General features: G+C 29.4%; 2 protein-coding genes across 2 annotated transcripts; one reads left to right on the top strand and one right to left on the bottom strand.

Moving 5' to 3' along the window:
- The first annotated feature begins 3,914 nt into the window (after window positions 1-3,914).
- On the top strand, window positions 3,915-4,692 carry LOC133667935 (uncharacterized). The gene is made up of 2 exons (XM_062087650.1): window positions 3,915-4,279; window positions 4,416-4,692. Exons 1-2 carry the CDS (start codon window positions 4,115-4,117, stop codon window positions 4,518-4,520), a joined length of 270 nt encoding a protein of 89 aa, XP_061943634.1. The 5' UTR covers window positions 3,915-4,114; the 3' UTR covers window positions 4,521-4,692.
- Window positions 4,693-5,367: 675 nt separating this feature from the next.
- Window positions 5,368-8,441, bottom strand: LOC133667934 (uncharacterized). Its single transcript, XM_062087648.1, has 3 exons — window positions 7,875-8,441; window positions 6,788-6,856; window positions 5,368-6,309 (listed from the first exon to the last, which is right to left on the bottom strand). Exons 1-3 carry the CDS (start codon window positions 8,265-8,267, stop codon window positions 5,695-5,697), a joined length of 1,077 nt encoding a protein of 358 aa, XP_061943632.1. The 5' UTR covers window positions 8,268-8,441; the 3' UTR covers window positions 5,368-5,694.
- Between the last annotated feature and the right edge of the window lie 12,309 nt (window positions 8,442-20,750).

Genomic DNA, 20,750 nt, shown 5'->3' with positions numbered 1-20,750 from the left:
TTGGAAAAAAAAAATTAAACCAATCTAGTATTGAAGGAGAAAACCAGAAAAAATATAAATTTAAGAAATTCAAAAAAGAAAGATAAATAAAAAGAAATGTGATAGCTTTGGTCTTTTTTAAAATTAGTGAAAAAAATTATATAGAAAGAAAATAAATAAACATAACAAAACCTAATGTCCAATTAAATAAATTTTGATATCTGAAATGTAAAAAACATGAGTTTAAAAGATGAAAAAAAAACAAGACAACTTGAGCGAACCTCCTAAACTTGGGTTAATCTCTAAAACTCGTACCTTGTGAAACTCTAGACTCAGATTCTATCAAGAAATTCAATTCTAAACTAATTTAATGTTGAAGGATAACATTGAAAAAAAAACAATTTAAAAATAGCCAAAGTAAAACAAATAACAATCAAAAGAATGGAAATCAAATTTGATAGGAAAAAAAACCTAAAGATGCTAAAATTGTAAAACAAATCTAAAAAATTATCTCAAACAAAATAAACAGCAATTAAAAAATGAGAACCACATTTGAAAGATGAAAAAATTGAAGGGTGATGAAATTGAAAAAAAAAGGACTTAATTTTATAAATTAATCCAAATAAAACAAATAGTAATAAAAAGAATAAGAATCAAATCCAAATGAATAACAAATTGAATGAATGCTTTGAAAATTTGAAGGGTCAAGTGCAAAAATCAAGAAGAAGAGAGAAAAAAAAATGGAAAACAAAGAAAAGATCACTAGTGTTAAATTGGATGCCCATTAGCCACATGTGTCACCTCACCATATAAGGGACACCAAGACGAATCCAACACCATCATGAAAGGCAGTGTCTGGCTACCAGACAGCCCCTAACACACCGTCCAAATAGCCCAAGGGCTATCCACGTATTGACATGTTGCATGTGTTAACAACTTTATATATATATATATATATATATATATATATATATATATATATATATATATATATATATATATATATAATTACAAAGATTTCCCTAACCCAACCTAATAATAACAAAAAAAAACTTGAGTTAAAGACAATAATGTACCTGAACATTAAGCTATAAAAAATTCCACTTTTAAAGGCAAGTAAGTCATTTTACTGTTATAAAAAAATTGAAAATACAAAAAACAACAATGTTTGTAAGCTTTGCCAAATTTTGAATCTAAAGGTATAATAGTCATTTTAATGTGTATTTAGAAATGAAAAGATTTAATGTTTTCTTTAAATCTAGAAATGACAAATGTGTCCCAATATTATGTTTATGATTTTGCTTTTTAAGGAGGGAAAATACTTTCATTGTGGACATACATAAATTTCAAAAAAGCCACCAATTTCTACCACGTTTTCATTTTGGTTACCTGTCTTTCAACTCACTCTCCCCTAGCAAATTAGCCTAAATTGACCTATAATTTTGTCCAATAAAAGCTTTTTTAAAAAAAAACATTGTGAATCCATGTTGTTTGTGATGGGTATTATAGTAAATTCCTGCACACCATTTAGATTTTATTATAATTAGTAAATGTGTACAATGCTACTTTGGATGTAGAACTCCAAGTTAATTTTAAATGTAAGAAAAGAAAGCACTAGCATTATAGATGTGTTTTTTGATATCATGAGATTTATTAAGTGATGAATGAAAAGATGGTGTTTGTGTTTAATACAATGAATTAAAAAAATATATGAAGCAATAAATAAATAAAAGTTGTGAATGCTAATTAAAGACTAAAGTTAGAAGCTAATTTTCCTATTAAAAAGTAAAAGATAGATACAAATATAAATATTTTACCTAGTTTGTCCTTTTAATTTTATTATCTTTTTTTTTTTATCTTGGAGATTTACTATGATTGTTAATGATATATGCTTTTTATTCTTATAAATACTTAATGCAAATACAATTGATATATTTTAAATTTAACAAGAAAAAACTTCATGTTATAAATTACAATAATCTCTTAGAGGTATTATGAGATTATAGAAATCATCCAAAAGATTTATTACTATTTAAAAATAGTTAAATTAAATAATTAAAAAATATAAAAAAGAGCATATTAATAAAAAATTGAAGGTCGGGCCTGGGAGCCTAGCTTGAAAGGAAAAATCTCTAGGTGCGGTTGGTTCTCATATTTTTCAAAAGAAAAAAGAAATGGGTGCATAATACATTATTCACCTAGGTAGATTGAACGACAAGAATCTTGATAAACCTATTTACAACTTTAAAACACTTTTTTATTACTCTAAAAACTATAAATTTAACAAGAAAAAAACTTTTTATAAGTCTCAATCAACTTTTTCAACACGTACAAAGAGCAACGCCACCTCCATTGAACCCTTCTTCTCCAAAACAAATCCATTAACACCAATTTTGACTCTCTTTTTTAAGCGGTAGACCCTTGCTTTCTCTTCTCTTTATTTCAATAACTGTTCTCTTCTCTTTCAATATCCATGGATTAAAACGTGATAAAAATAAAGTTATGAGCTGAAATGTAAAAACCATAAAGAACATGAACCATTATAAAGAAATAAAACTTGAGGGACCAAATTGAAGTTTTTCATGCCTTTTGAACAATTTAAATAAGAAACAGCCCTTTTTATTTATTTATGTGTAATCTTAGTCCTTGTTCTTTCAATTTTATTTAACAATAACCTAAAATTTATTTTGTAAAATCCATCTTTCATTCAATAAAATGATGCCACCATAACTTTGATGGGCTAAATTAAAAAGAAAGTTCAATGATCAAAATAGAAAGAATTAAAAACTTGAGGGACCCGGAAGAATAATGAATGAAATCGATTGTTGATGAACAAATCTATATTGTTTTGCCGATATTCTTTAGCAATGAAGTCAAACTTTTTGATATTAATGACATTTCCTTTTGTCATATAGTATTCCTTCATTATCCACTATAAATCTTCCCTTTCAACTTCATCGTCCCTATTCAAATTCAAATGCACAGTTGTTATATAAGCTGCTCACCAACCTTCATAAATAGTGATAGTTTTTATGATATATATATATATATATATATATAAAAAGACTTTTTTTTCTTTTACAGGCATGCAAGTGGATCGTTCTCTTTGTTTTTTAAGCAACATAGTCATTGAAAAAGCACAACGAATAGTACAAATGATTTTTAGATGAGTGGAGATTGTTTTTTACGGTTATTTTATAAAGTGTATTTTATTTAAAAATAAATTAAAAAAATATTTTTTTAAAAAAATTATATTTGATATCAGTGTATCAAAATGATCTAAAAACACTAAAAAATATTAATTTAAAATAAATAAATAAATTCAAATTTCTTCAAAAATATTTTTAAAATGTAAAAATAAATAGGGCCAATCGAACCATGATTAGATCATGATTTTAGATTTATCAATTTCGTTATTTGATATTGTGATGGAAAATATTTTTAAAAATAATTTTTATTTTAAAATATATTAAAATAATAATTTTTATTTTTATTATTTCTATCATCATATATAAAAATCATCTAAAAACACATAAAAATATTGATTTAATATTTTTTAAAATTAAAAAAATTAAATGCATCAACACTCTTTTCAAACTCAAATTTCAGGTAAAAAATATCATCAACGAATAATTAAATTATGAAAGATAATAATCCATCCAATTTAACTCCCCATCATTATAAATTATCATTTTCTGTTGACTTAGGGGGGAAAAAAAGAGGGTGTGAAAGAACATTTGTTCAGTCTTGAATTGATACAGGCTTGCTTTGACATTTAAACCATTGACAACGAACTGGTCACTTGAGATTATCAAATTATTATTTTATTATTTTATTATTATTATGAGAAAATGGGTACCACAAATGTAAAAAGGAAGCAATGGATGGCTATCATGGCGAAAGTCGTAGGTGAAGCTGCCTTTGACTTGGTAAGAAAAGGCTCGTTGGAAACTTCCTTCAACAAAAACGCGTTTTACTAATTCACATCTGGGATTGCCTTGATAAAGCAAAGCCTCTCATCCTTTGCTTCTAATCTAGAAAAATAAAAGGGGGAAAAAAGTGCAAAAGGCTTCTCTTTGATCGATTGCTGCAGGATAGACACAAGGGTTTCTTGTTTTGGTGTTTCTCAAAAGATATGTGTCCTTGCAGGTTCATCTTGGTGTTTTTCTCAGCGGTTTTGGCTGGATATTTTGCATGGAGGACAGTGCGATCGTCGCCAGAGATTGACGACATGGTTTCCGATCATTCACCGGCTGAAAAGACTTCATTGGAAGATAAACAAGAATTCAATTTGAAAAGGGTATCAAGGATTCTTTTCTTGCTCTTTATCTTTATGATCCCTTGGGTTTAATCTTTCGCTTTCAAAGAAATCTTGTTTTCTTTCCTTCTCTAACTACAGGTCTTGAATATTTCTTGTTATTGGATTTTCTTTTCAGATGATTCAAAATGGATTCTGGGTATTTGTCGACATGGCCAGTGGGAGCTACTTGTGGAGGAATTTGAAGGAGATGAAGAAAGATGCGACCTTGAAAAGCTCGTAAGGTTTAATCAATGGGATCTGTTTGGATTTCCTTCTTCTTTTTTGTAAATAATAAGATCTCTGTATCATAACAGTGGGGGGATTTGTGCTGTTGAGGATGGGAGGAGGGGGCTGTGTTTTGTTAGAATGTCAATTGAGAATCCTTCGATTAATGGATATTAACTTTACCACCACATTTTGAAATCCCATAGATTCCATAGAAAAACTCTGGGTGTTTGTAAGTGTAGTGTAACTTTGTTTTTAAGAATTTTTAATTTTTAATTATTTTTAGTTTTTTATATCATCTTAATATATTTTTTATTTTAAAAATAAATTTTAAACAATGAAAAAATTTATTTTCAAGTAAAAATAACCTTTGAAAAACCACATTTATAGTCATCTCAAACACTAAGTAAGTATTTGAAAATATAGTATTTATCAATCTAAAATATATTTAAATAGTATTTTTATTATTTTTAATATTTACATGTTAAAATATTTAAAAACACTAAAAAATTAATTTTAAATAAAAAAAATTAAATTTTTTAAAAATATAGTTTCAATTTCATTCTCAAATACTACCTAAAAACCTATTTAGTATTGGGATAATAGCTGTAATTTAATATATTTTTACATTATTATTTTTTTATTTTTTTAAATTTATTTTTTATATCAACATGTTGAAATGATATGACTACGTAAAAAAAATTTAATTTTAAAAGAATTGAAACGTAAAAACAAAAATGCTATAAATCTCCAATACCACAAAGCTTGACTGAATCATGTCGGTCTGTCAAACGTGATAAAAGCATAGCTACACCGGCCGAGGAAAATATAATATGCCAACTTGCAGGGCTTATACTTAAATATGCAGCGGCAAAAAGTCCAGATCCAACAGTTACATTCGAAACTCTCAAACTGAAGGCCTTGAAATTTGATTTAATTTCTTGACAGCTCTTAAAACGAGAGGAGCACAGAATTATTGGCATTATATAAAAAGAGGGCAAGCTAAATACAACCTAAAAGGGAGGGGGAGGAAATAAAGAAAAAAAAAGAAAAAAAATCCCATCTAACAAACCGGCACTGATGCTATACTGTGCATTAGAACATATGTATGAGGATTTTCAGAGAACAAATATCATTAATGCAAGGCTTATGTACAACCAGTAGTGGCAGCAACACCAGCAGGAAGAGCTTCAGTTGAGGTCCGCTTGCAGCTTAATAGACAAGTACAAAAGTGCGACAAGAGCACCTTGTGGGAGTGGAGCGACCCTCGCAAGATTTGAACCAACACACAGGGCCGCCACCACCAGAGCAACCATGCTGCTGCTTGTCTTTCCACAGGCCCAGCTAGCAAATTGGAGACACAGAACAAGCAGAACCCCACCTCTCCCACCCAAAATCCATGCAATGAAATATCCAATCTTATACCCAGCATCCAATTGTCTGTCGAACAAAGCCATGAGACTACTGAAGGTAAGAGATGATAGAGATCCAAGAGTCTGCAGTAAAAAGAGGGATAGAAATGCAGATCTTAGCACTTCGCTAAAGGGGCCTCTTTCCTGATCTAGGCTTCCTTCTTCAGCCTCCTCTTCTGTCTCACTGTAGAAGGAAGGGTCCTCGCTCACGTTATAGTGCTCCCAATGTGCCCCACTTCTCATTTTCCGCTTCGTTTCAGCCCATTTGTAGATCCTTCCCCAGTCTTCAACTTCGGGAGAATAATATTGTCTTTTACTATATGACCTGCTAGTATCTTCTTGAAATCTAAGTACTCGATCATACCGAGCCCTTGTCACTTCATTAAAGAGTATCTATTCAGGAAAGAGTTTGTAAGAAGGTAAATATATAGTCTGGAAAATGGAAAATAAGATGATATGACACCCAAGAAGCTAAAAGCCCCCAGCAAAAGGAGCAAGAGAAAAGGAAAACAATGGCAACTTCTACATTGCACTTGGTCAAGACCTTAAATATCATCAACTCACACACTCACTATATCCAAGTGGGCTTGGGAAAAAATAGATATGGAAAGTCAGTTTTCCAATGCTAAACTTCCTTTGCCTCTTAATTTTTCCATGCAACGAACTCACTGGCCGTTGCTAAAATTTTCAATCAAGATCTGTACACCCTTGAATTCTTTCAGTCCAACAAGGCTCACAATTCTATCCTACTGAACCCAAACTTGTTTTTCTCAATATAGGAACATAGACAGAACAAATTAAGTTGTTATCTTTCTGATAAAATCAGTAATTAGCAGAACAGAAACCACGAAGGTTATTAAGGATTACTCACTTCATATGCATGCCGAACACTCTTGAACTGCTCACAAGCTTGTGAATGCTTGCTAACATCAGGATGATACTGTAACCATAGTAAAAAGTTTAAGTGTCAAGGACAGAATCATTAGCGATCAAAATTTATGGCAATCTTTAATGAAACTTCCAACAGAAATGAAATTGAGAAGTAACTATTTGTGGTAAATGACAGTCAATATCCAAAGCCTCCATCACAAGGCTGAAAGAAGGTATAGATAACATGAATCATAGGCGGGGTAGAGAGAGACTTGCAAGAAGTTAAAATGTATCATCGTGAATTTAACAAGTGATGCTAAGCGCAAGGACATTGGACCCTAAAATATTGCAGCTTATGCGAGCGCGTGCTTGGAGCCCCAAAGAAAGCACGAGCACTGAAGTAAACCGTGGAGAAACAAATGCGCAGAATTCCTTCTATCATGTCTTGCAGCATATCTGACAAGCAATATACCACAACAACCATGGAAACCCTAAGAAATTAAATTATTAACCAGCTACATCTCCTTCAAACAACACAATATTCTGACGAAACAAAAGTGAAACTAGATCATAGCCACTATTTCTAAGCACATCCTAGAATCATTTTCCGACAATCCCATCCATCTATTTCTAACACAGCACTTCAACTCCTACTCCATAACAGCAAACCAAACCAGAAGTAGCCCTTTTTAAGCACATTTCAGATGGAGTCACTCAATTCTGTTACAACTTTGCCAACACATTTCAAAGAGAATTAACATAAACTTTTGAGTTCAGTTATACCTTCTTCCACAAAGCAGTATGATTAAAGACAGTTTTTTGCACACATTTCTTATTCAAAACCTCCTTGATGCTGTTTTAACAAGTTAACAACTCAGTAGAATACCTTAGCCAGCATTAAACCCACAAGTTGTAATTTTAATCAAGACCCCTTCTTTTTTTTAATTTTTTTTATTTCAACCCTATAATTAATTAAAACACTATTACATAAACTCACTTGTCCTAAAATTAGATTCATGAATCAAGTTCTTGAAATCAAACTACAACCGTAGTCAGTAATCAGTATTCAAATCAAATAACAGAATCACCTTTCGAGCAAGAAGGCGATAAGCTTTCTTAATATCGGCTGAAGTGGCGGTGCGTTCGAGTCCCAGCACCGCATAATGGTCTTGCTCGCCGCCGTTGAATGCTGCCCATGAGGATGATGATGATGATGCAACTACCACTGTTGTTGGGCCCCGCTTGTTGTTTTTCTTGTGATGGTGCGATTTATTGCTACATTTACGGTGGCGGCTCCAGCTACGAGTCGGGGAATTGTGGCCACCCCTGCTGATGGAGCTGGAGGAGGAGGAAGCAGAGGCGTCGATTGTGGCGGGGATGGGTCCCACCAGGAAGAGGTGCGCCTGCATTATCGTTTGTTTCTCAAATGATGCACATGCAGAGAGGACATCAAGTGAGCGCGACGCTTGTTTTTCTTCCATTTTTGTTAAATCATAAAACTACTACGTGAAGCTTGGAAGATCTCTCAATTGTATCCCCTGAGCCGTAAATTAATTTAGAGAAATGTTAAAGATTTAATTTTTCCCCAGAAATCCTGCTAATTGTTTCGACTTTTCACTAATTTAATGGTCTTGTATGTGCTCATACAGGCCAAAAATCACATCGCAAAATCTTCAACAAGTTACATTTTGTCACCTACAATGAGATAAGAAGGATCACAAAGCTTGATAATGAAAAAAAAATCTAAAATACTAAAATTAAAATCTAAGAAGGATTTTAGAGAACTTTTATTAGGGTTCAATGACTTGGGTGATAAACTTATCTAAATTAAATAAATTAGTTTTATTTTAATTAAATAATAAAAAATAAATAACAAAAACAAATTAATCAAATTAAAAAGAAGTGATCATGATAATTTTAAAAAATATTTTTTTCAAAAATAGACAAACAATATAGCTCAATTCTCCACTCATTAAATATAAAATGATAAAATTATGTAAAAAGAAAACCTAAAAAATTCAACTCAAGTTAACTTGAGTTGGTATAACAAACATGTAACATCGATAATAAAGGTTTAAGTCAACCCGGGTTATCTCATCATACTTGCAATCCAGGTCATGAGTTTTTGGATAGCCTAATATAAAAAAAACGATGAAAATCACCAAGCTTGTTTAAAAATAAAAAACACAACGTTAACTCACATTAACTTTTTAAATTCATGATCCCGATTATTAGACCGAAAGCATTCTATTTAGAAAAATTATGAAACTCAATTATCAATCAATCAAATATTATAGAATGAGATTGAAAGAAGAAATTAAATTATACTAAAGTAATCAAAACAAAAAATAAAGATCAAAATTGAAATACAACATAAATTTTATTTTTGATTGAATGGTGAAATTAAAAAGAAAAATCAATTTAAATAAAAGAAAAAAAAGGATCAAAATAAGACAGACAAACAAATTTTTTATTGAAATGTGAAATTGAAAAGAAAAATTAATTCAACAAAAGGCTCAAAAAAATCAAAAGAACAATGATCAAATTGAAAAAAATAATATATGATAAATTAAAATTGAAAGCAAATAAAACTTCTATAAAAAGGTCAAGAATAAAAATTAAAAAATCAAAAGAATAAGAACTAAAATTAAAATATCAACAACAAAAAGAGTTAAGTTGTAATTTTCAACAGGAAAGAGAGGAAAAAAAAAGTCACTTCAACAATAAATCATCCCTTCAACATTAACACATATCGCACTAATAGAAAAAGAACACAACAGTACTTTCAACGACACGATTAAAGGGTATTTTTGAACATCGACGAGTGTGCCACGTGTGCCAAATTATCCCTAAACTAATTTGATAATAATAAAAAAAAAACCTTTGACACTAGTTTTAATTTTTATTTTATTTTTAAGAACACTCTAATCGTTTTATTATACTCTTTGTTTGTTTTTGTTATATATATTTATTAAAATACTAAATTATCCCCCGCTGAGCTGAAGATAATAAAAAAATTCATTGTGAAAAATATAAAAATTCCCTTAACACCAGTCTTAATTTTTTGCTTTCAATTTAATTATTTCATTGTGTTTTAAAATAAAAAATAATATATTTGTCCAACAACCGAAGGGCTTGTGTAATAACTTTTACTTCCCCGATAACAAGTGTTAAGTTTTGTTTTATGAGAAGGGAAAAAAATCGTGCTTTCTCTTCCTGATTTAGCCTTTGTTAATGCTAGATGATCCAATGTAACCTTAAAATGGTACTGTTGACAGTAATATATAGAAGGCTGCAGCTAATTATTTAAATTCCATAATTCTTTGTAAGCATATTTGAGCTACTGTTAAATATTGTATCAGTAGCAAAAGGAGAGATTGTCTACCAAGAGAAAAACCAAAGAACAAGAAGAAAAAGAAGAAGAAGAAGAGAGAGATGGCAATCTGATGGCGACACTATCAGCAAATCTGTGCCACTGGCAACACATAGCGTGCAATCCAGAACGCTTGAGCAGCGACCTAGTCAGTCTTGCTGCATCTCCACCTTGGCCGCCTTCTTGCTCTCTCTTTCCGGACCTATCTCTGCTAGAACCCCAGCCCTGCCAATCTCTCCGATCTTTATTCCGATTCAGGTAATGATTGATGGATTATTGTGCCGTTGCCGTGAAATGAAGCCGGTCGTTGTGTCTTTGTTTAATAAACAGGAGAGGGATAGATTCTGTTGCGAAGTCTTGTCTGATTACTCCACCCTTTGCTCAATCTGCGGAAGGACACTTCCCTCGTGTAAGGCAGTATTTGGTCATATGATGCGTGGGCATCCCAAGCAGAGGGTCTTTTCCACCGACCTGAGAAGGAAGAAGAAGAAGGTGAGCAGCAGAATTTACAGAGACAGGTTAGTAGCTAAGAACCCACCCCCATTGAATCCTGAAACAGAGACCTTGCAGGAGAGGCACAAGGATCCAACGGGAGTTACAATTTACATAAACACAAGACATGGTGGTGATTTCTTGATTCAAAGACAGGAAGTGAAATTCTTTACCTCGTTAACCGCCGCCCTGTGGCGGTAATGTCTGTCTGAAATGCCATGGACAACGACCTCGTGCAAAATGCTCATAAATATCCGCATCAAACTAAAAACCAAATCTTTTTGTCTTCGATCGATGGTGTCTGTGGTTTACAGAAGCAAGTTGGGTTTATATAGATGCAAGAAAACTCCATTCAATATCTTTGTTTTTGCTAGATAATTTCGTCATTAAAACCTTTCCCGAATTCTCACATATTTTTGCCATCAATGACTTCTCTTATTAGACTATGAAATCAAGGATTTTAATTCAAAAGGAAACCTGCAGATATTACCTTCTCTTTTTGTGGATTTGTATCCTCTTTTGTTTTGTTGTTCCTTCTTTTAACCTGATCATCACCAATTTATATTTTAATGGTTTAGATTAAATGAGATTAAAAAAAATTAATATTTATATTTTATGTTATTAAAATACTTTAGATTCTCATAAATATGTTGTATAGAATTAATTAAGCATCTTTTTATTAAACGTTTTGATTGAGTATTTAAATTCATGATCTCATGATAATGTGTTTTTTTACCAAAACATTTAATTGTAAATAGAAAATATAATGCAATAAAGATGTTTAATTTTTATTTAATTATATTGAAATAAAAATGTTTCTTGCAAGAAAAGTAATAATCCTAACTCCATTGAAAAACAAATTCTAGTATAATTCTTTTATTATTAATATTTTTTTCCAAGGTTCCTAATAAAAATTAAAAGGAATTAGAATCATTAAAAAAATCTAGATGATTTGAAATAAGAAAAAAAAAGGTTTCCTTTTAATTAAAACATAGTTATCTCATTAATGCGCTTCCTTTTTCTTTGTAATATTTTGCCAAAATAATCATTTAAAAAAAAATTAACTTATCAAAACCATAAATGGCAATTTTAGTAAGAAAATGAAAAAATATATATTTTGATATTTCTTACATGAATGTATTAGAAAAGAAAAGAAAAGAATGATATATTAAAAAAAACAATTTGAAATCAATTTTTTTAACTAATTATATGATTATAAAAAAGCATTCGCAAACAAAACAATAAATAAAATCAAGAACTAAAAATATGTTTTGTTTTTAAAATTAAAGTATCTTTTATTATTCACGCAATATTTCGTGTTTTTTTACCTAATTTGTTTTTTATAAGAGCCATAATCCACTTAACAAGAAATTCAAAAAAGAGTATTTGTAGCAACTATAATAACCTGAACTTTATTTTCATGATGGCAAAAAAAAAATCATGGAAATTCACATAAAATAATTAACACAATGATTATTAACATCATAAAAGGCAAGAATCTCATTTAAAAGATCAATATTTAATTGATTGACATCTTATAGAATAATATCTCAAATATAATTTTAATCAAACTTTAAAATAAAAAATCATGAAGAGCTATATAAAAACAAATGTCTTCTAATATTATAAAAAATTATCATAATTAATATCATCTAAAAACAAATTTCAAAACTAAATGGTATTTAATGGAATAATTTTTAAAAATAAATGGTCGACCTAGAGTTGTTTGACAATTTTAAAAGATTAAATATTATTAAAAAAAAAACTATTGATATTTGCAATGTAGACATCAACTCGTGACAATCCCCGTACTATTCAGAGGCATGTGTTGGATCATCTAGTTACCAAAATCAGGTGTCTGTGTTGGTGTTTGGAGAGATACATCATTCTTTTCATTTATTGGCATGGTGCGTGACCGTTGTGGATGTGCGATATATTTTTTATTTTACTCTCTCTTTTCTTTCTTATAATCTAGAAATATGTGCCAGCTCTTTAAAAATTGATTGTGTTCTCCTTTTTATATCTCTATCAATTTTAGTTTTTATTTTTTTTATTATTTTTTGTTTTGTTTTAATGCCTTTTGAAGTTTTTTTTTCTGTTTTATCCCTAGATATTTTATTTCATTTAATTTTTTTTATCCAATCTAATCTTTATTTTTTTAATTGTTTATTCTTTATATTTTATTTTTTTATTAATTTTTTTTTAATTTCATCCCTCGTCATTTTATTTTATTTTTTTGTTAAATCACAAAACTTCTACCTGAAGCTTGGAAGATCTCTCAACTGTATCCCCTGAGCCGTAGATTAATTTAGAGAAATGTTAAAGATTTATTTTTTCCCCAGAAATCTTGCTAATTGTTTCGACTTTTGACTAATTTAATGGTCTTGTATGTGCTCATAGAGGCCAAAAATCATATAGCAAAATCTTCAACAAGTTACATTTTGTCACCTACAATGAGATAAGAAGGATCACAAAGCTTGATAATGAAAAAAAAATCTAAAATACTAAAATTAAAATCTAAGAAGGATTTTAGAGAACTTTTATTAGGTTTCACACAATTTGACTTGGGTATAAACTTAACTAAATTAACTAAATTAGTTTATTTTAACTAGATAATAAAAAATAAATAACGAAAACAAATTGATCAAATTAAAAAAGAGTTATCATGATAATCTAGGGAAAAATGTTTTTTTTTTCAAAAATAGACAAATAATATGGCTCAATTCCCCACTCATTAGATATAAAAGGGTAAAATTATGTTAAAAAAACCTAAAAAATTCAACCTAAGTCAACTTGAGTTAATATAACAAACATGTAACATTGATAATAAAAGCTAAGATAACCTGGGTTATCTCGACATACTTACAGTCCAGATCATGAGTTTTTGAATAATCTAATATAAAAGAAAACAATAAAAATCACAAAGTCTATTTAAAAATAAAAAACACAACATTAACCCATATTAACTTTTCAAATTCATGATCTCGGTTATTAGATCGAAAGTATTCTATTTAGAAAAATTAAGAAATTCAATTATCAATTAATTAAATATTATAGAATGAGATTAAAAGAAGAATTTAAATTATACTAAAGTAATCAAAACAAAAAATAAAGATCAAAATTGAAATACAAAATAAATTTTATTTTTGATTGAAGGGTGAAATTAAAAAAAATTCAATTTAAATAAAAAAACAAAAAAAGGGATCAAAATAAGACAGACAAACAAATTTTTTATTAAAATATGAAATTGAAAAGAAAAATTAATTCAATAAAAGGCTCAAAAAAATTAAAAGAACAAGAATCAAATTAAAAAAAAATAATATATGATAAATTGAGATTGAAAAATAAAATTGAAAACAAATAAAACTTCTATAAAAAATCCAAGAATAGAAATTAAAAATTCAAAAGAATAAGAACTAAAATTAAAATATCAACAACAAAGAGGGTTAAACTATAATTTTTAAGGGAAGAGAGAGAAAAAAAAGCACTTCAATAATAAATCATCCCTTCAACATTGACACATGTCGCACCAATAAAAAAAGAACGTGGCAGTACTTTCAAAGACATGATAAAAAGATATTTTTAGCGCCGAGTGTGCCACGCGTAACTATATCTTTTTGTTTTCTTATTATTTTTATATATAATCAAATGTCAAATTATCCCTAAACTAACTTGATACTAACATAAAAAAAAACCTTTGACACTAGTTTTAATTTGTTTTTATTTTTAAGAGTACTTTTGTTATATACACACACACATACCAAATTGTTTCTGGACTAAGCTGATGATAATAAAAAAATTCATTGTGTTAAATATAAAAATTCCCCTTAACACCTATTTTAATTTTTTTTGCTTTCAATTTAATTATTTCATTGTGTTTTAAAATAAAAAATATTATATTTGTCCAAAAACCGAAGGGCTTGTGTAATAACTTTTACTTCCCCGATAACAAGTGTTAAGTTTTGTTTTATGAGAAGGGCCTTTGTTAATGCTAGATGATCCAATGTAACCTGAAAATGGTACTGTTGACAGTAATATATAGAAGGCTGCAGCTAATTATTTAAATATTGTATCAGTAACAAAAGGAGAGATTGGCTACCCAGAGAAAAACCAAAGAACAAGAAGAAGAACAAGAACAAGAAGAGAGAGATGACAATCTGATGGTGACACTAGCCAACATATCAGCAAATCTGTGCCAATGGGAACACATAGCGTGCAATCCAGAACGCCTGAGCAGCGACCTGGTCTTGCTGCATCTGATCCACCTTGGCCACCTTCCTGCTCTCTGTTTCCGGACCTATCTCTGCTAGAACCCCAGCCCTGCCAATCTCTCCGATCTTTATTCCGATTCAGATAATGATTGATGGATTATTGTGCCGTTGCCGTGAAATGAAGCCGGTCGTTGTGTCTTTGTTTAATAAACAGGAGAGGGATAGATTCTATTGCCAAGTCTTATCTGATTACTCCACCCTTTGCTCAATCTGCAGAAGGACATCTCCCTCTTGTAAGGCAGTATTTGGTCATATGATGCGTGGGCATCCCAAGCAGAGGGTCTTTTCCACCGACCTGAGAAGGAAGAAGAAGAAGGTGAGCAGCAGAATTTACAGAGACAGGTTAGTAGCTAAGAACCCACCCCCATTGAATCCTGAAACAGAGACCTTGCTGGAGAGGCACAAGGATCCAACGGGAGTTACAATTTACATAAACACAAGACATGGTGGTGATTTCTTGATTCAAAGACAGGAAGTGAAATTCTTTACCTCGTGAACAGCCACCCTGTGGCGGTAATGTCTGTCTGAAATGCCATGGACAACGACCTCGTGCAAAATGCTCATAAATATCCGCATCAAACTAAAAACCAAATCTTTTTGTCTTCGATCGATGGTGTCTGTGGTTTACAGAAGCAAGTTGGGTTTATATAGATGCAAGAAAACTCCATTCAATATCTTTGTTTTTGCTAGATAATTTCGTCATTAAAACCTTTCCCGAATTCTCACATATTTTTGCCATCAATGACTTCTCTTATTAGACTATGAAATCAAGGATTTTAATTCAAAAGGAAACCTGCAGATATTACCTTCTCTTTTTGTGGATTTGTATCCTCTTTTGTTTTGTTGTTCCTTCTTTAACCTGATCATCACCAATTTATATTTTAATGGTTTAGATTAAATGAGAGAAAAAAAAATTAATATTCATTTTTTATGTTATTAAAATACTTTAGATTCTCATAAATATGTTGTATAGAATTAATTAAGCACCTTTTTATTAAACGTTTTGATTGAGTATTTAAATTCATGATCTCATGATAATGTGTTTTTTACCAAAACATTTAATTGTAAATAGAAAATATAATGCAATAAAGACGTTTAATTTTTATTTAATTATATTGAAATAAAAATGTTTCTTGCAAGAAAAGTAATAATCCTAACTCCATTGAAAAACAAATTCTAGTATAATTCCTTTTTTATTAATATTTTTTTTCAAAAAAGTTTTCCATGGTTCCTAATAAAAATTGAAAGGAATTAGAATCATTAAAAAAATCTAGATGATTTGAAATAAGAGAAAAAAAAGGTTTCCTTTTAATTAAAACCTAGTTATCTCATTAATGTGCTTCCTTTTTCTTTGTAATATTTTGCCAAAATAATCATTTCAAAAAAAATAACTTATCAAAACCATAAATGGCAATTTTAGTAAGAAAATGAAAAAAATATATATTTTGATATTTCTTACATGAATGTATTAGAAAAGAAAAGAAAAGAATATATACCACACATGCACTATATTAAAAAAAAACAATTTGAAATCAATTTTTGTTTAACTAATTATATAATTATAAAAAGGCATTCGCAAACAAAACAATAAATAAAATCAAGAACTAAAAATATGTTTTGTTTTTAAAAAGTATATTTTATTATTCACGCAATATTTCTTGTTTTTTTACCAATTTTATTTTTTATAAGAGCCATAATCCACTTAATAAGAAATTCAAAAAAAAAAGTAATTGGAGCAACTATAATAACCTTCATGATGACAAAAATAATAAAAAAAACTTCATTGAAATTCACATAAAATAATTAACACAATGATTATTAACATCATAAAAGACAAGAATATCATTCAAAAAATCAATATTTAATTGATTGAAATCTAATAAAATAATATCTCAAACATATTTTGATTTAAAAAAAATTAAAAAATCATGAAAAGCTATACAAAAAGAAGTGCTGATATCATAAAAAATTGTCATAATCTCATCCAAAAATAAATTTCCAAACTAAATGGTATTTAATAGAATAATTTTAAAAAATAAATGGTTGATCTAGGGGTTGTTTAACAATTTTAAAAGATTAAATATTATTAAAAAATAGCTATTGATATTTGCAATGTAGATATCAACTAGTGATAATCCCCACACTATTCAGGAGGCATGTGTTGGATTGTCTAGTTATCAAAATCAGGCATCTGTGTTGGTATTTGGAGTGATACATCATCCTTTTTGTGTTGGTATGGTGCATGCCCGTGGTGAATGTGCGTTACATTTTTTATTTTCATCTACTTTTCTATTTTATAACCTAGAAATCCATGTCAGCGCTTTAAAAATTGAGTGTGTCCTCCTTTTTATATCCCTATCAATTTTATCTTTTATATTTTTTCTTACCTTTTGTTTTACAGTTTTGTTGCTAGGCATTTTATTTCATTTAATTTTTTTTATCCAATATGATTTTTATTTTTTTAATTATTTTTTCTTTGTATTTTACCCTTTTATTGATTTTTTTCAATTTCATCCTTCATCAATTTATTTCATTTATTTTTTTATCTAATTTTGGTTCCCATTCTTTTGATTTCTATTTTCTTATCCTTTCTTGATTTTTTTTTATTTTTTCCCTTACATTTTATTTTATTTTATTTTATTATTCAATTTTGGTCCTTATTTTTTTAATTGTTATTTTTTTTATTTTTCAATTTAGTCTGTAATTGTTTTTTATTTATTTTTTATATCAGATTTAGTCTTTATTGTTTTGATTACTATTTATTTTATTAAAAAAAAATTTTATTATTAAAAGTTTTACTTCATGATTTTTACTGTGTCTACCTTTCTATATAGTAGTTATGGTCTCATGACCCGCACTAGTTTACAATAATAGCCCGGTTTAAGTTTTGTTTTTTCAGGCCTTTTATTAAAAAATAATTTTTTTTAATTTTATCATTTGACATTGAGTTATTAGGTTTTGAGTTTCGTTATTTATTCTACTTATCTTATTGTGTGTTTATCTGAATCTCATATCCCGAGTAACGAGTTAGTAAGATTAATCTAAGTTGACTAAGATTTTTTTTTGTCGATGTTTTTTTTATGAAATTGATTTTATTTTTCCGGTTTCATCATTTCACTAAATTGTTGACTCTTAAGGTTTGTAATTTCTCTGTTTTTCTTTGTGTCGGGTTATCCCAAGTGTAGGTTAGTCAAGTTAACCCATAGTTTTTTTCAATGTTTTTTTTATTTAACTTTGGTCTTTTTTACCATGTTTTTTTTTTAAAAAAAAATTTTATCTTGATCTTATATCATAGATGGCGGGTTAATTAAGTTAACCCATATTTACCTGGATTTTTTTCTTCAACGTTTTTTTTTTAAATTATTTTTTCTTTCCAGTTTCATCCATTAAAATTAGATTTTTGGTCCTTGAACTTTATGGTTTTTTTTTTCTGCAAGGTTATTTTTTAAAATGTATCAAGTGATGCTAAGCGCAAGGACATTGGACCCTAAAATATTCCAGCATATGCGCGAGCGTGTGTGTTCATGCCAATGCTTGGAGCCCCAAAGAAAGCAAGCAAGAGCACTGAAGTAAACCGTGGAGAAACAAATGCGCAGAATTCCTTCTATCATATCTTGCAGCATATCTGACAAACAATATACCACAGCAACCATGGAAACCCTCAGAAATTAAATTGTTAACCAGCTACATCTCCTTCAAATCAACACAATATTCTGATGAAACAAAAGTGAACCTAGACATTCTAGATCATAGCAACTTTTTCTAAGCACATCCTAGAATCATTTTCCGACAATCCCATCCATCTATTTCTAACACAGCACTTCAACTCTTACTCCTTAACAGCAAACCAAACCAGAAGTAGCCTTTTTTAAGCACATTCCAGATTGAGTCACTCAATTCTGCTACAACTTTGCCAACACATTTCAAAGAGAATTAACATAAACTTTTGAGTTCAGTTATACCTTCTTCCACAAAGCAGTATGATTAAAGACAGTTTTTTGCACACATTTCTTATTCAAAACCTCCTTGATGCTGTTTTAACAAGTTAACAACTCAGTAGAATACCTTAGCCAGCATTAAACCCACAAGTTGTAATTTTAATCAAGACCCCTTCTTTTTTTCAACCCTATAATTAATTAACCTTAAGCACATCAAAAAATAAAAACTAATTGACCTTAAAACACTATTACATAAGCTCACTTGTCCTAAAATTAGATTCATGAATCAAGTTCTTGAAATCAAACTAAAACCGTAGTCAGTAATCAGTATTCAAATCAAATAACAGAATCACCTTTCGAGCAAGAAGGCGATAAGCTTTCTTAATATCGGCTGAAGTGGCGGTGCGTTCGAGTCCCAGCACCGCATAATGGTCTTGCTCGCCGCCGTTGAATGCTGCCCATGATGATGATGATGATGATGATGATGATGCAACTACCACTGTTGTTGGGCCCCGCTTGTTGTTTTTCTTTATGATGGTGCGATTTATTGCTACATTTACGGTGGCGGCTCCAGCTACGAGTCGGGGAATTGTGGCCACCCCTGCTGATGGAGCTGGAGGAGGAGGAAGCAGAGGCGTCGATTGTGGCGGGGATGGGTCCCACCAGGAAGAGTTGCTCCTGCATTATCGTTCGTTTCTCAGATGATGCACATGCAGAGAGGGAATCAAGTGAGCGCGACCCTTGTTTTTCTTCCATTTTTGTTAAATCACAAAACTACTACGTGAAGCTTGGAAGATCTCTCAATTGTATCCCCTGAGCCGTAAATTAATTTAGAGAAATGTTAAAGATTTAATTTTTCCCCAGAAATCCTGCTAATTGTTTCGACTTTTCACTAATTTAATGGTCTTGTATGTGCTCATAGAGGCCAAAAATCACATAGCAAAATCTTCAACAAAGTTACATTTTGTCACCTACAATGAGATAAGAAGGATCACAAAGCTTGATAATGAAAAAAAAATCTAAAATACTAAAATTAAAATCTAAGAAGGATTTTAGAGAACTTTTATTAGGTTTCACACAATTTGACTTGGGTATAAACTTAACTAAATTAAATAAATTAGTTTATTTTAACTAGATAATAAAAAATAAATAACGAAAACAAATTGATCAAATTAAAAAAGAGTTATCATAATAATCTAGGGAAAAATGTTTTTTTTTTCAAAAATAGACAAATAATATGGCTCAATTCCCCACTCATTAAATATAGAAGGGTAAAATTATGTAAAAAAAACCTAAAAAATTCAACCTAAGTCAACTTGAGTTAGTATAACAAACATGTAACTTTGATAATAAAAGCTAAGATAACCTGGGTTATCTCGACATACTTACAGTCCGGATCATGAGTTTTTGAATAACCTAATATAAAAGAAAACGATAAAAATCACAAAGTCTATTTAAAAATAAAAAACACAACATTAACCCACATTAACTTTTCAAATTCATGATCTCAGTTATTAGACCGAAAGCATTCTATTTAGAAAAATTAAGAAATTCAATTATCAATTAATTAAATATTATAGAATGAGATTAAAAGAAGAATTTAAATTTTACTAAAGTAATCAAAACAAAAAATAAAGATCAAAATTGAAATACAAAATAAATTTTATTTTTGATTGAAGGGTGAAATTAAAAAGAAAATTCAATTTAAATAAAAAACAAAAAAAGGGATCAAAATAAGACAGACAAACAAATTTTTTATTAAAATATGAAATTGAAAAGAAAAATTAATTCAATAAAAGGCTCAAAAAAATCAAAAGAACAAGAATCAAATTAAAAAAAATAATATATGATAAATTGAGATTGAAAAATAAAATTGAAAATAAATAAAAC

Source organism: Populus nigra, chromosome 11 (assembly GCF_951802175.1).
Source record: "Populus nigra chromosome 11, ddPopNigr1.1, whole genome shotgun sequence".
In the NCBI taxonomy this organism is placed as follows: domain Eukaryota; kingdom Viridiplantae; phylum Streptophyta; class Magnoliopsida; order Malpighiales; family Salicaceae; genus Populus; species Populus nigra.
Note: the sequence above shows the minus strand (reverse complement) of the source record. Positions and strands in the feature narration are given on the sequence as shown.

Bases quoted from the DNA above. Each gene is read 5' to 3' on its own strand.
- LOC133667935 (XM_062087650.1), top strand. From the start codon at position 4,115: ATGTGTCCTTGCAGGTTCATCTTGGTGTTTTTCTCAGCGGTTTTGGCT. The intron at 4,280-4,415 runs GTATCAAGGATT...TTTTCTTTTCAG, and splicing joins AAGAATTCAATTTGAAAAGG to ATGATTCAAAATGGATTCTG.
- LOC133667934 (XM_062087648.1), bottom strand. From the start codon at position 8,267: ATGGAAGAAAAACAAGCGTCGCGCTCACTTGATGTCCTCTCTGCATGT. The intron at 6,857-7,874 runs GTGATTCTGTTA...CTATGGTTACAG, and splicing joins ATCGCCTTCTTGCTCGAAAG to TATCATCCTGATGTTAGCAA. The intron at 6,310-6,787 runs GTGAGTAATCCT...TTTCCTGAATAG, and splicing joins GTGTTCGGCATGCATATGAA to ATACTCTTTAATGAAGTGAC.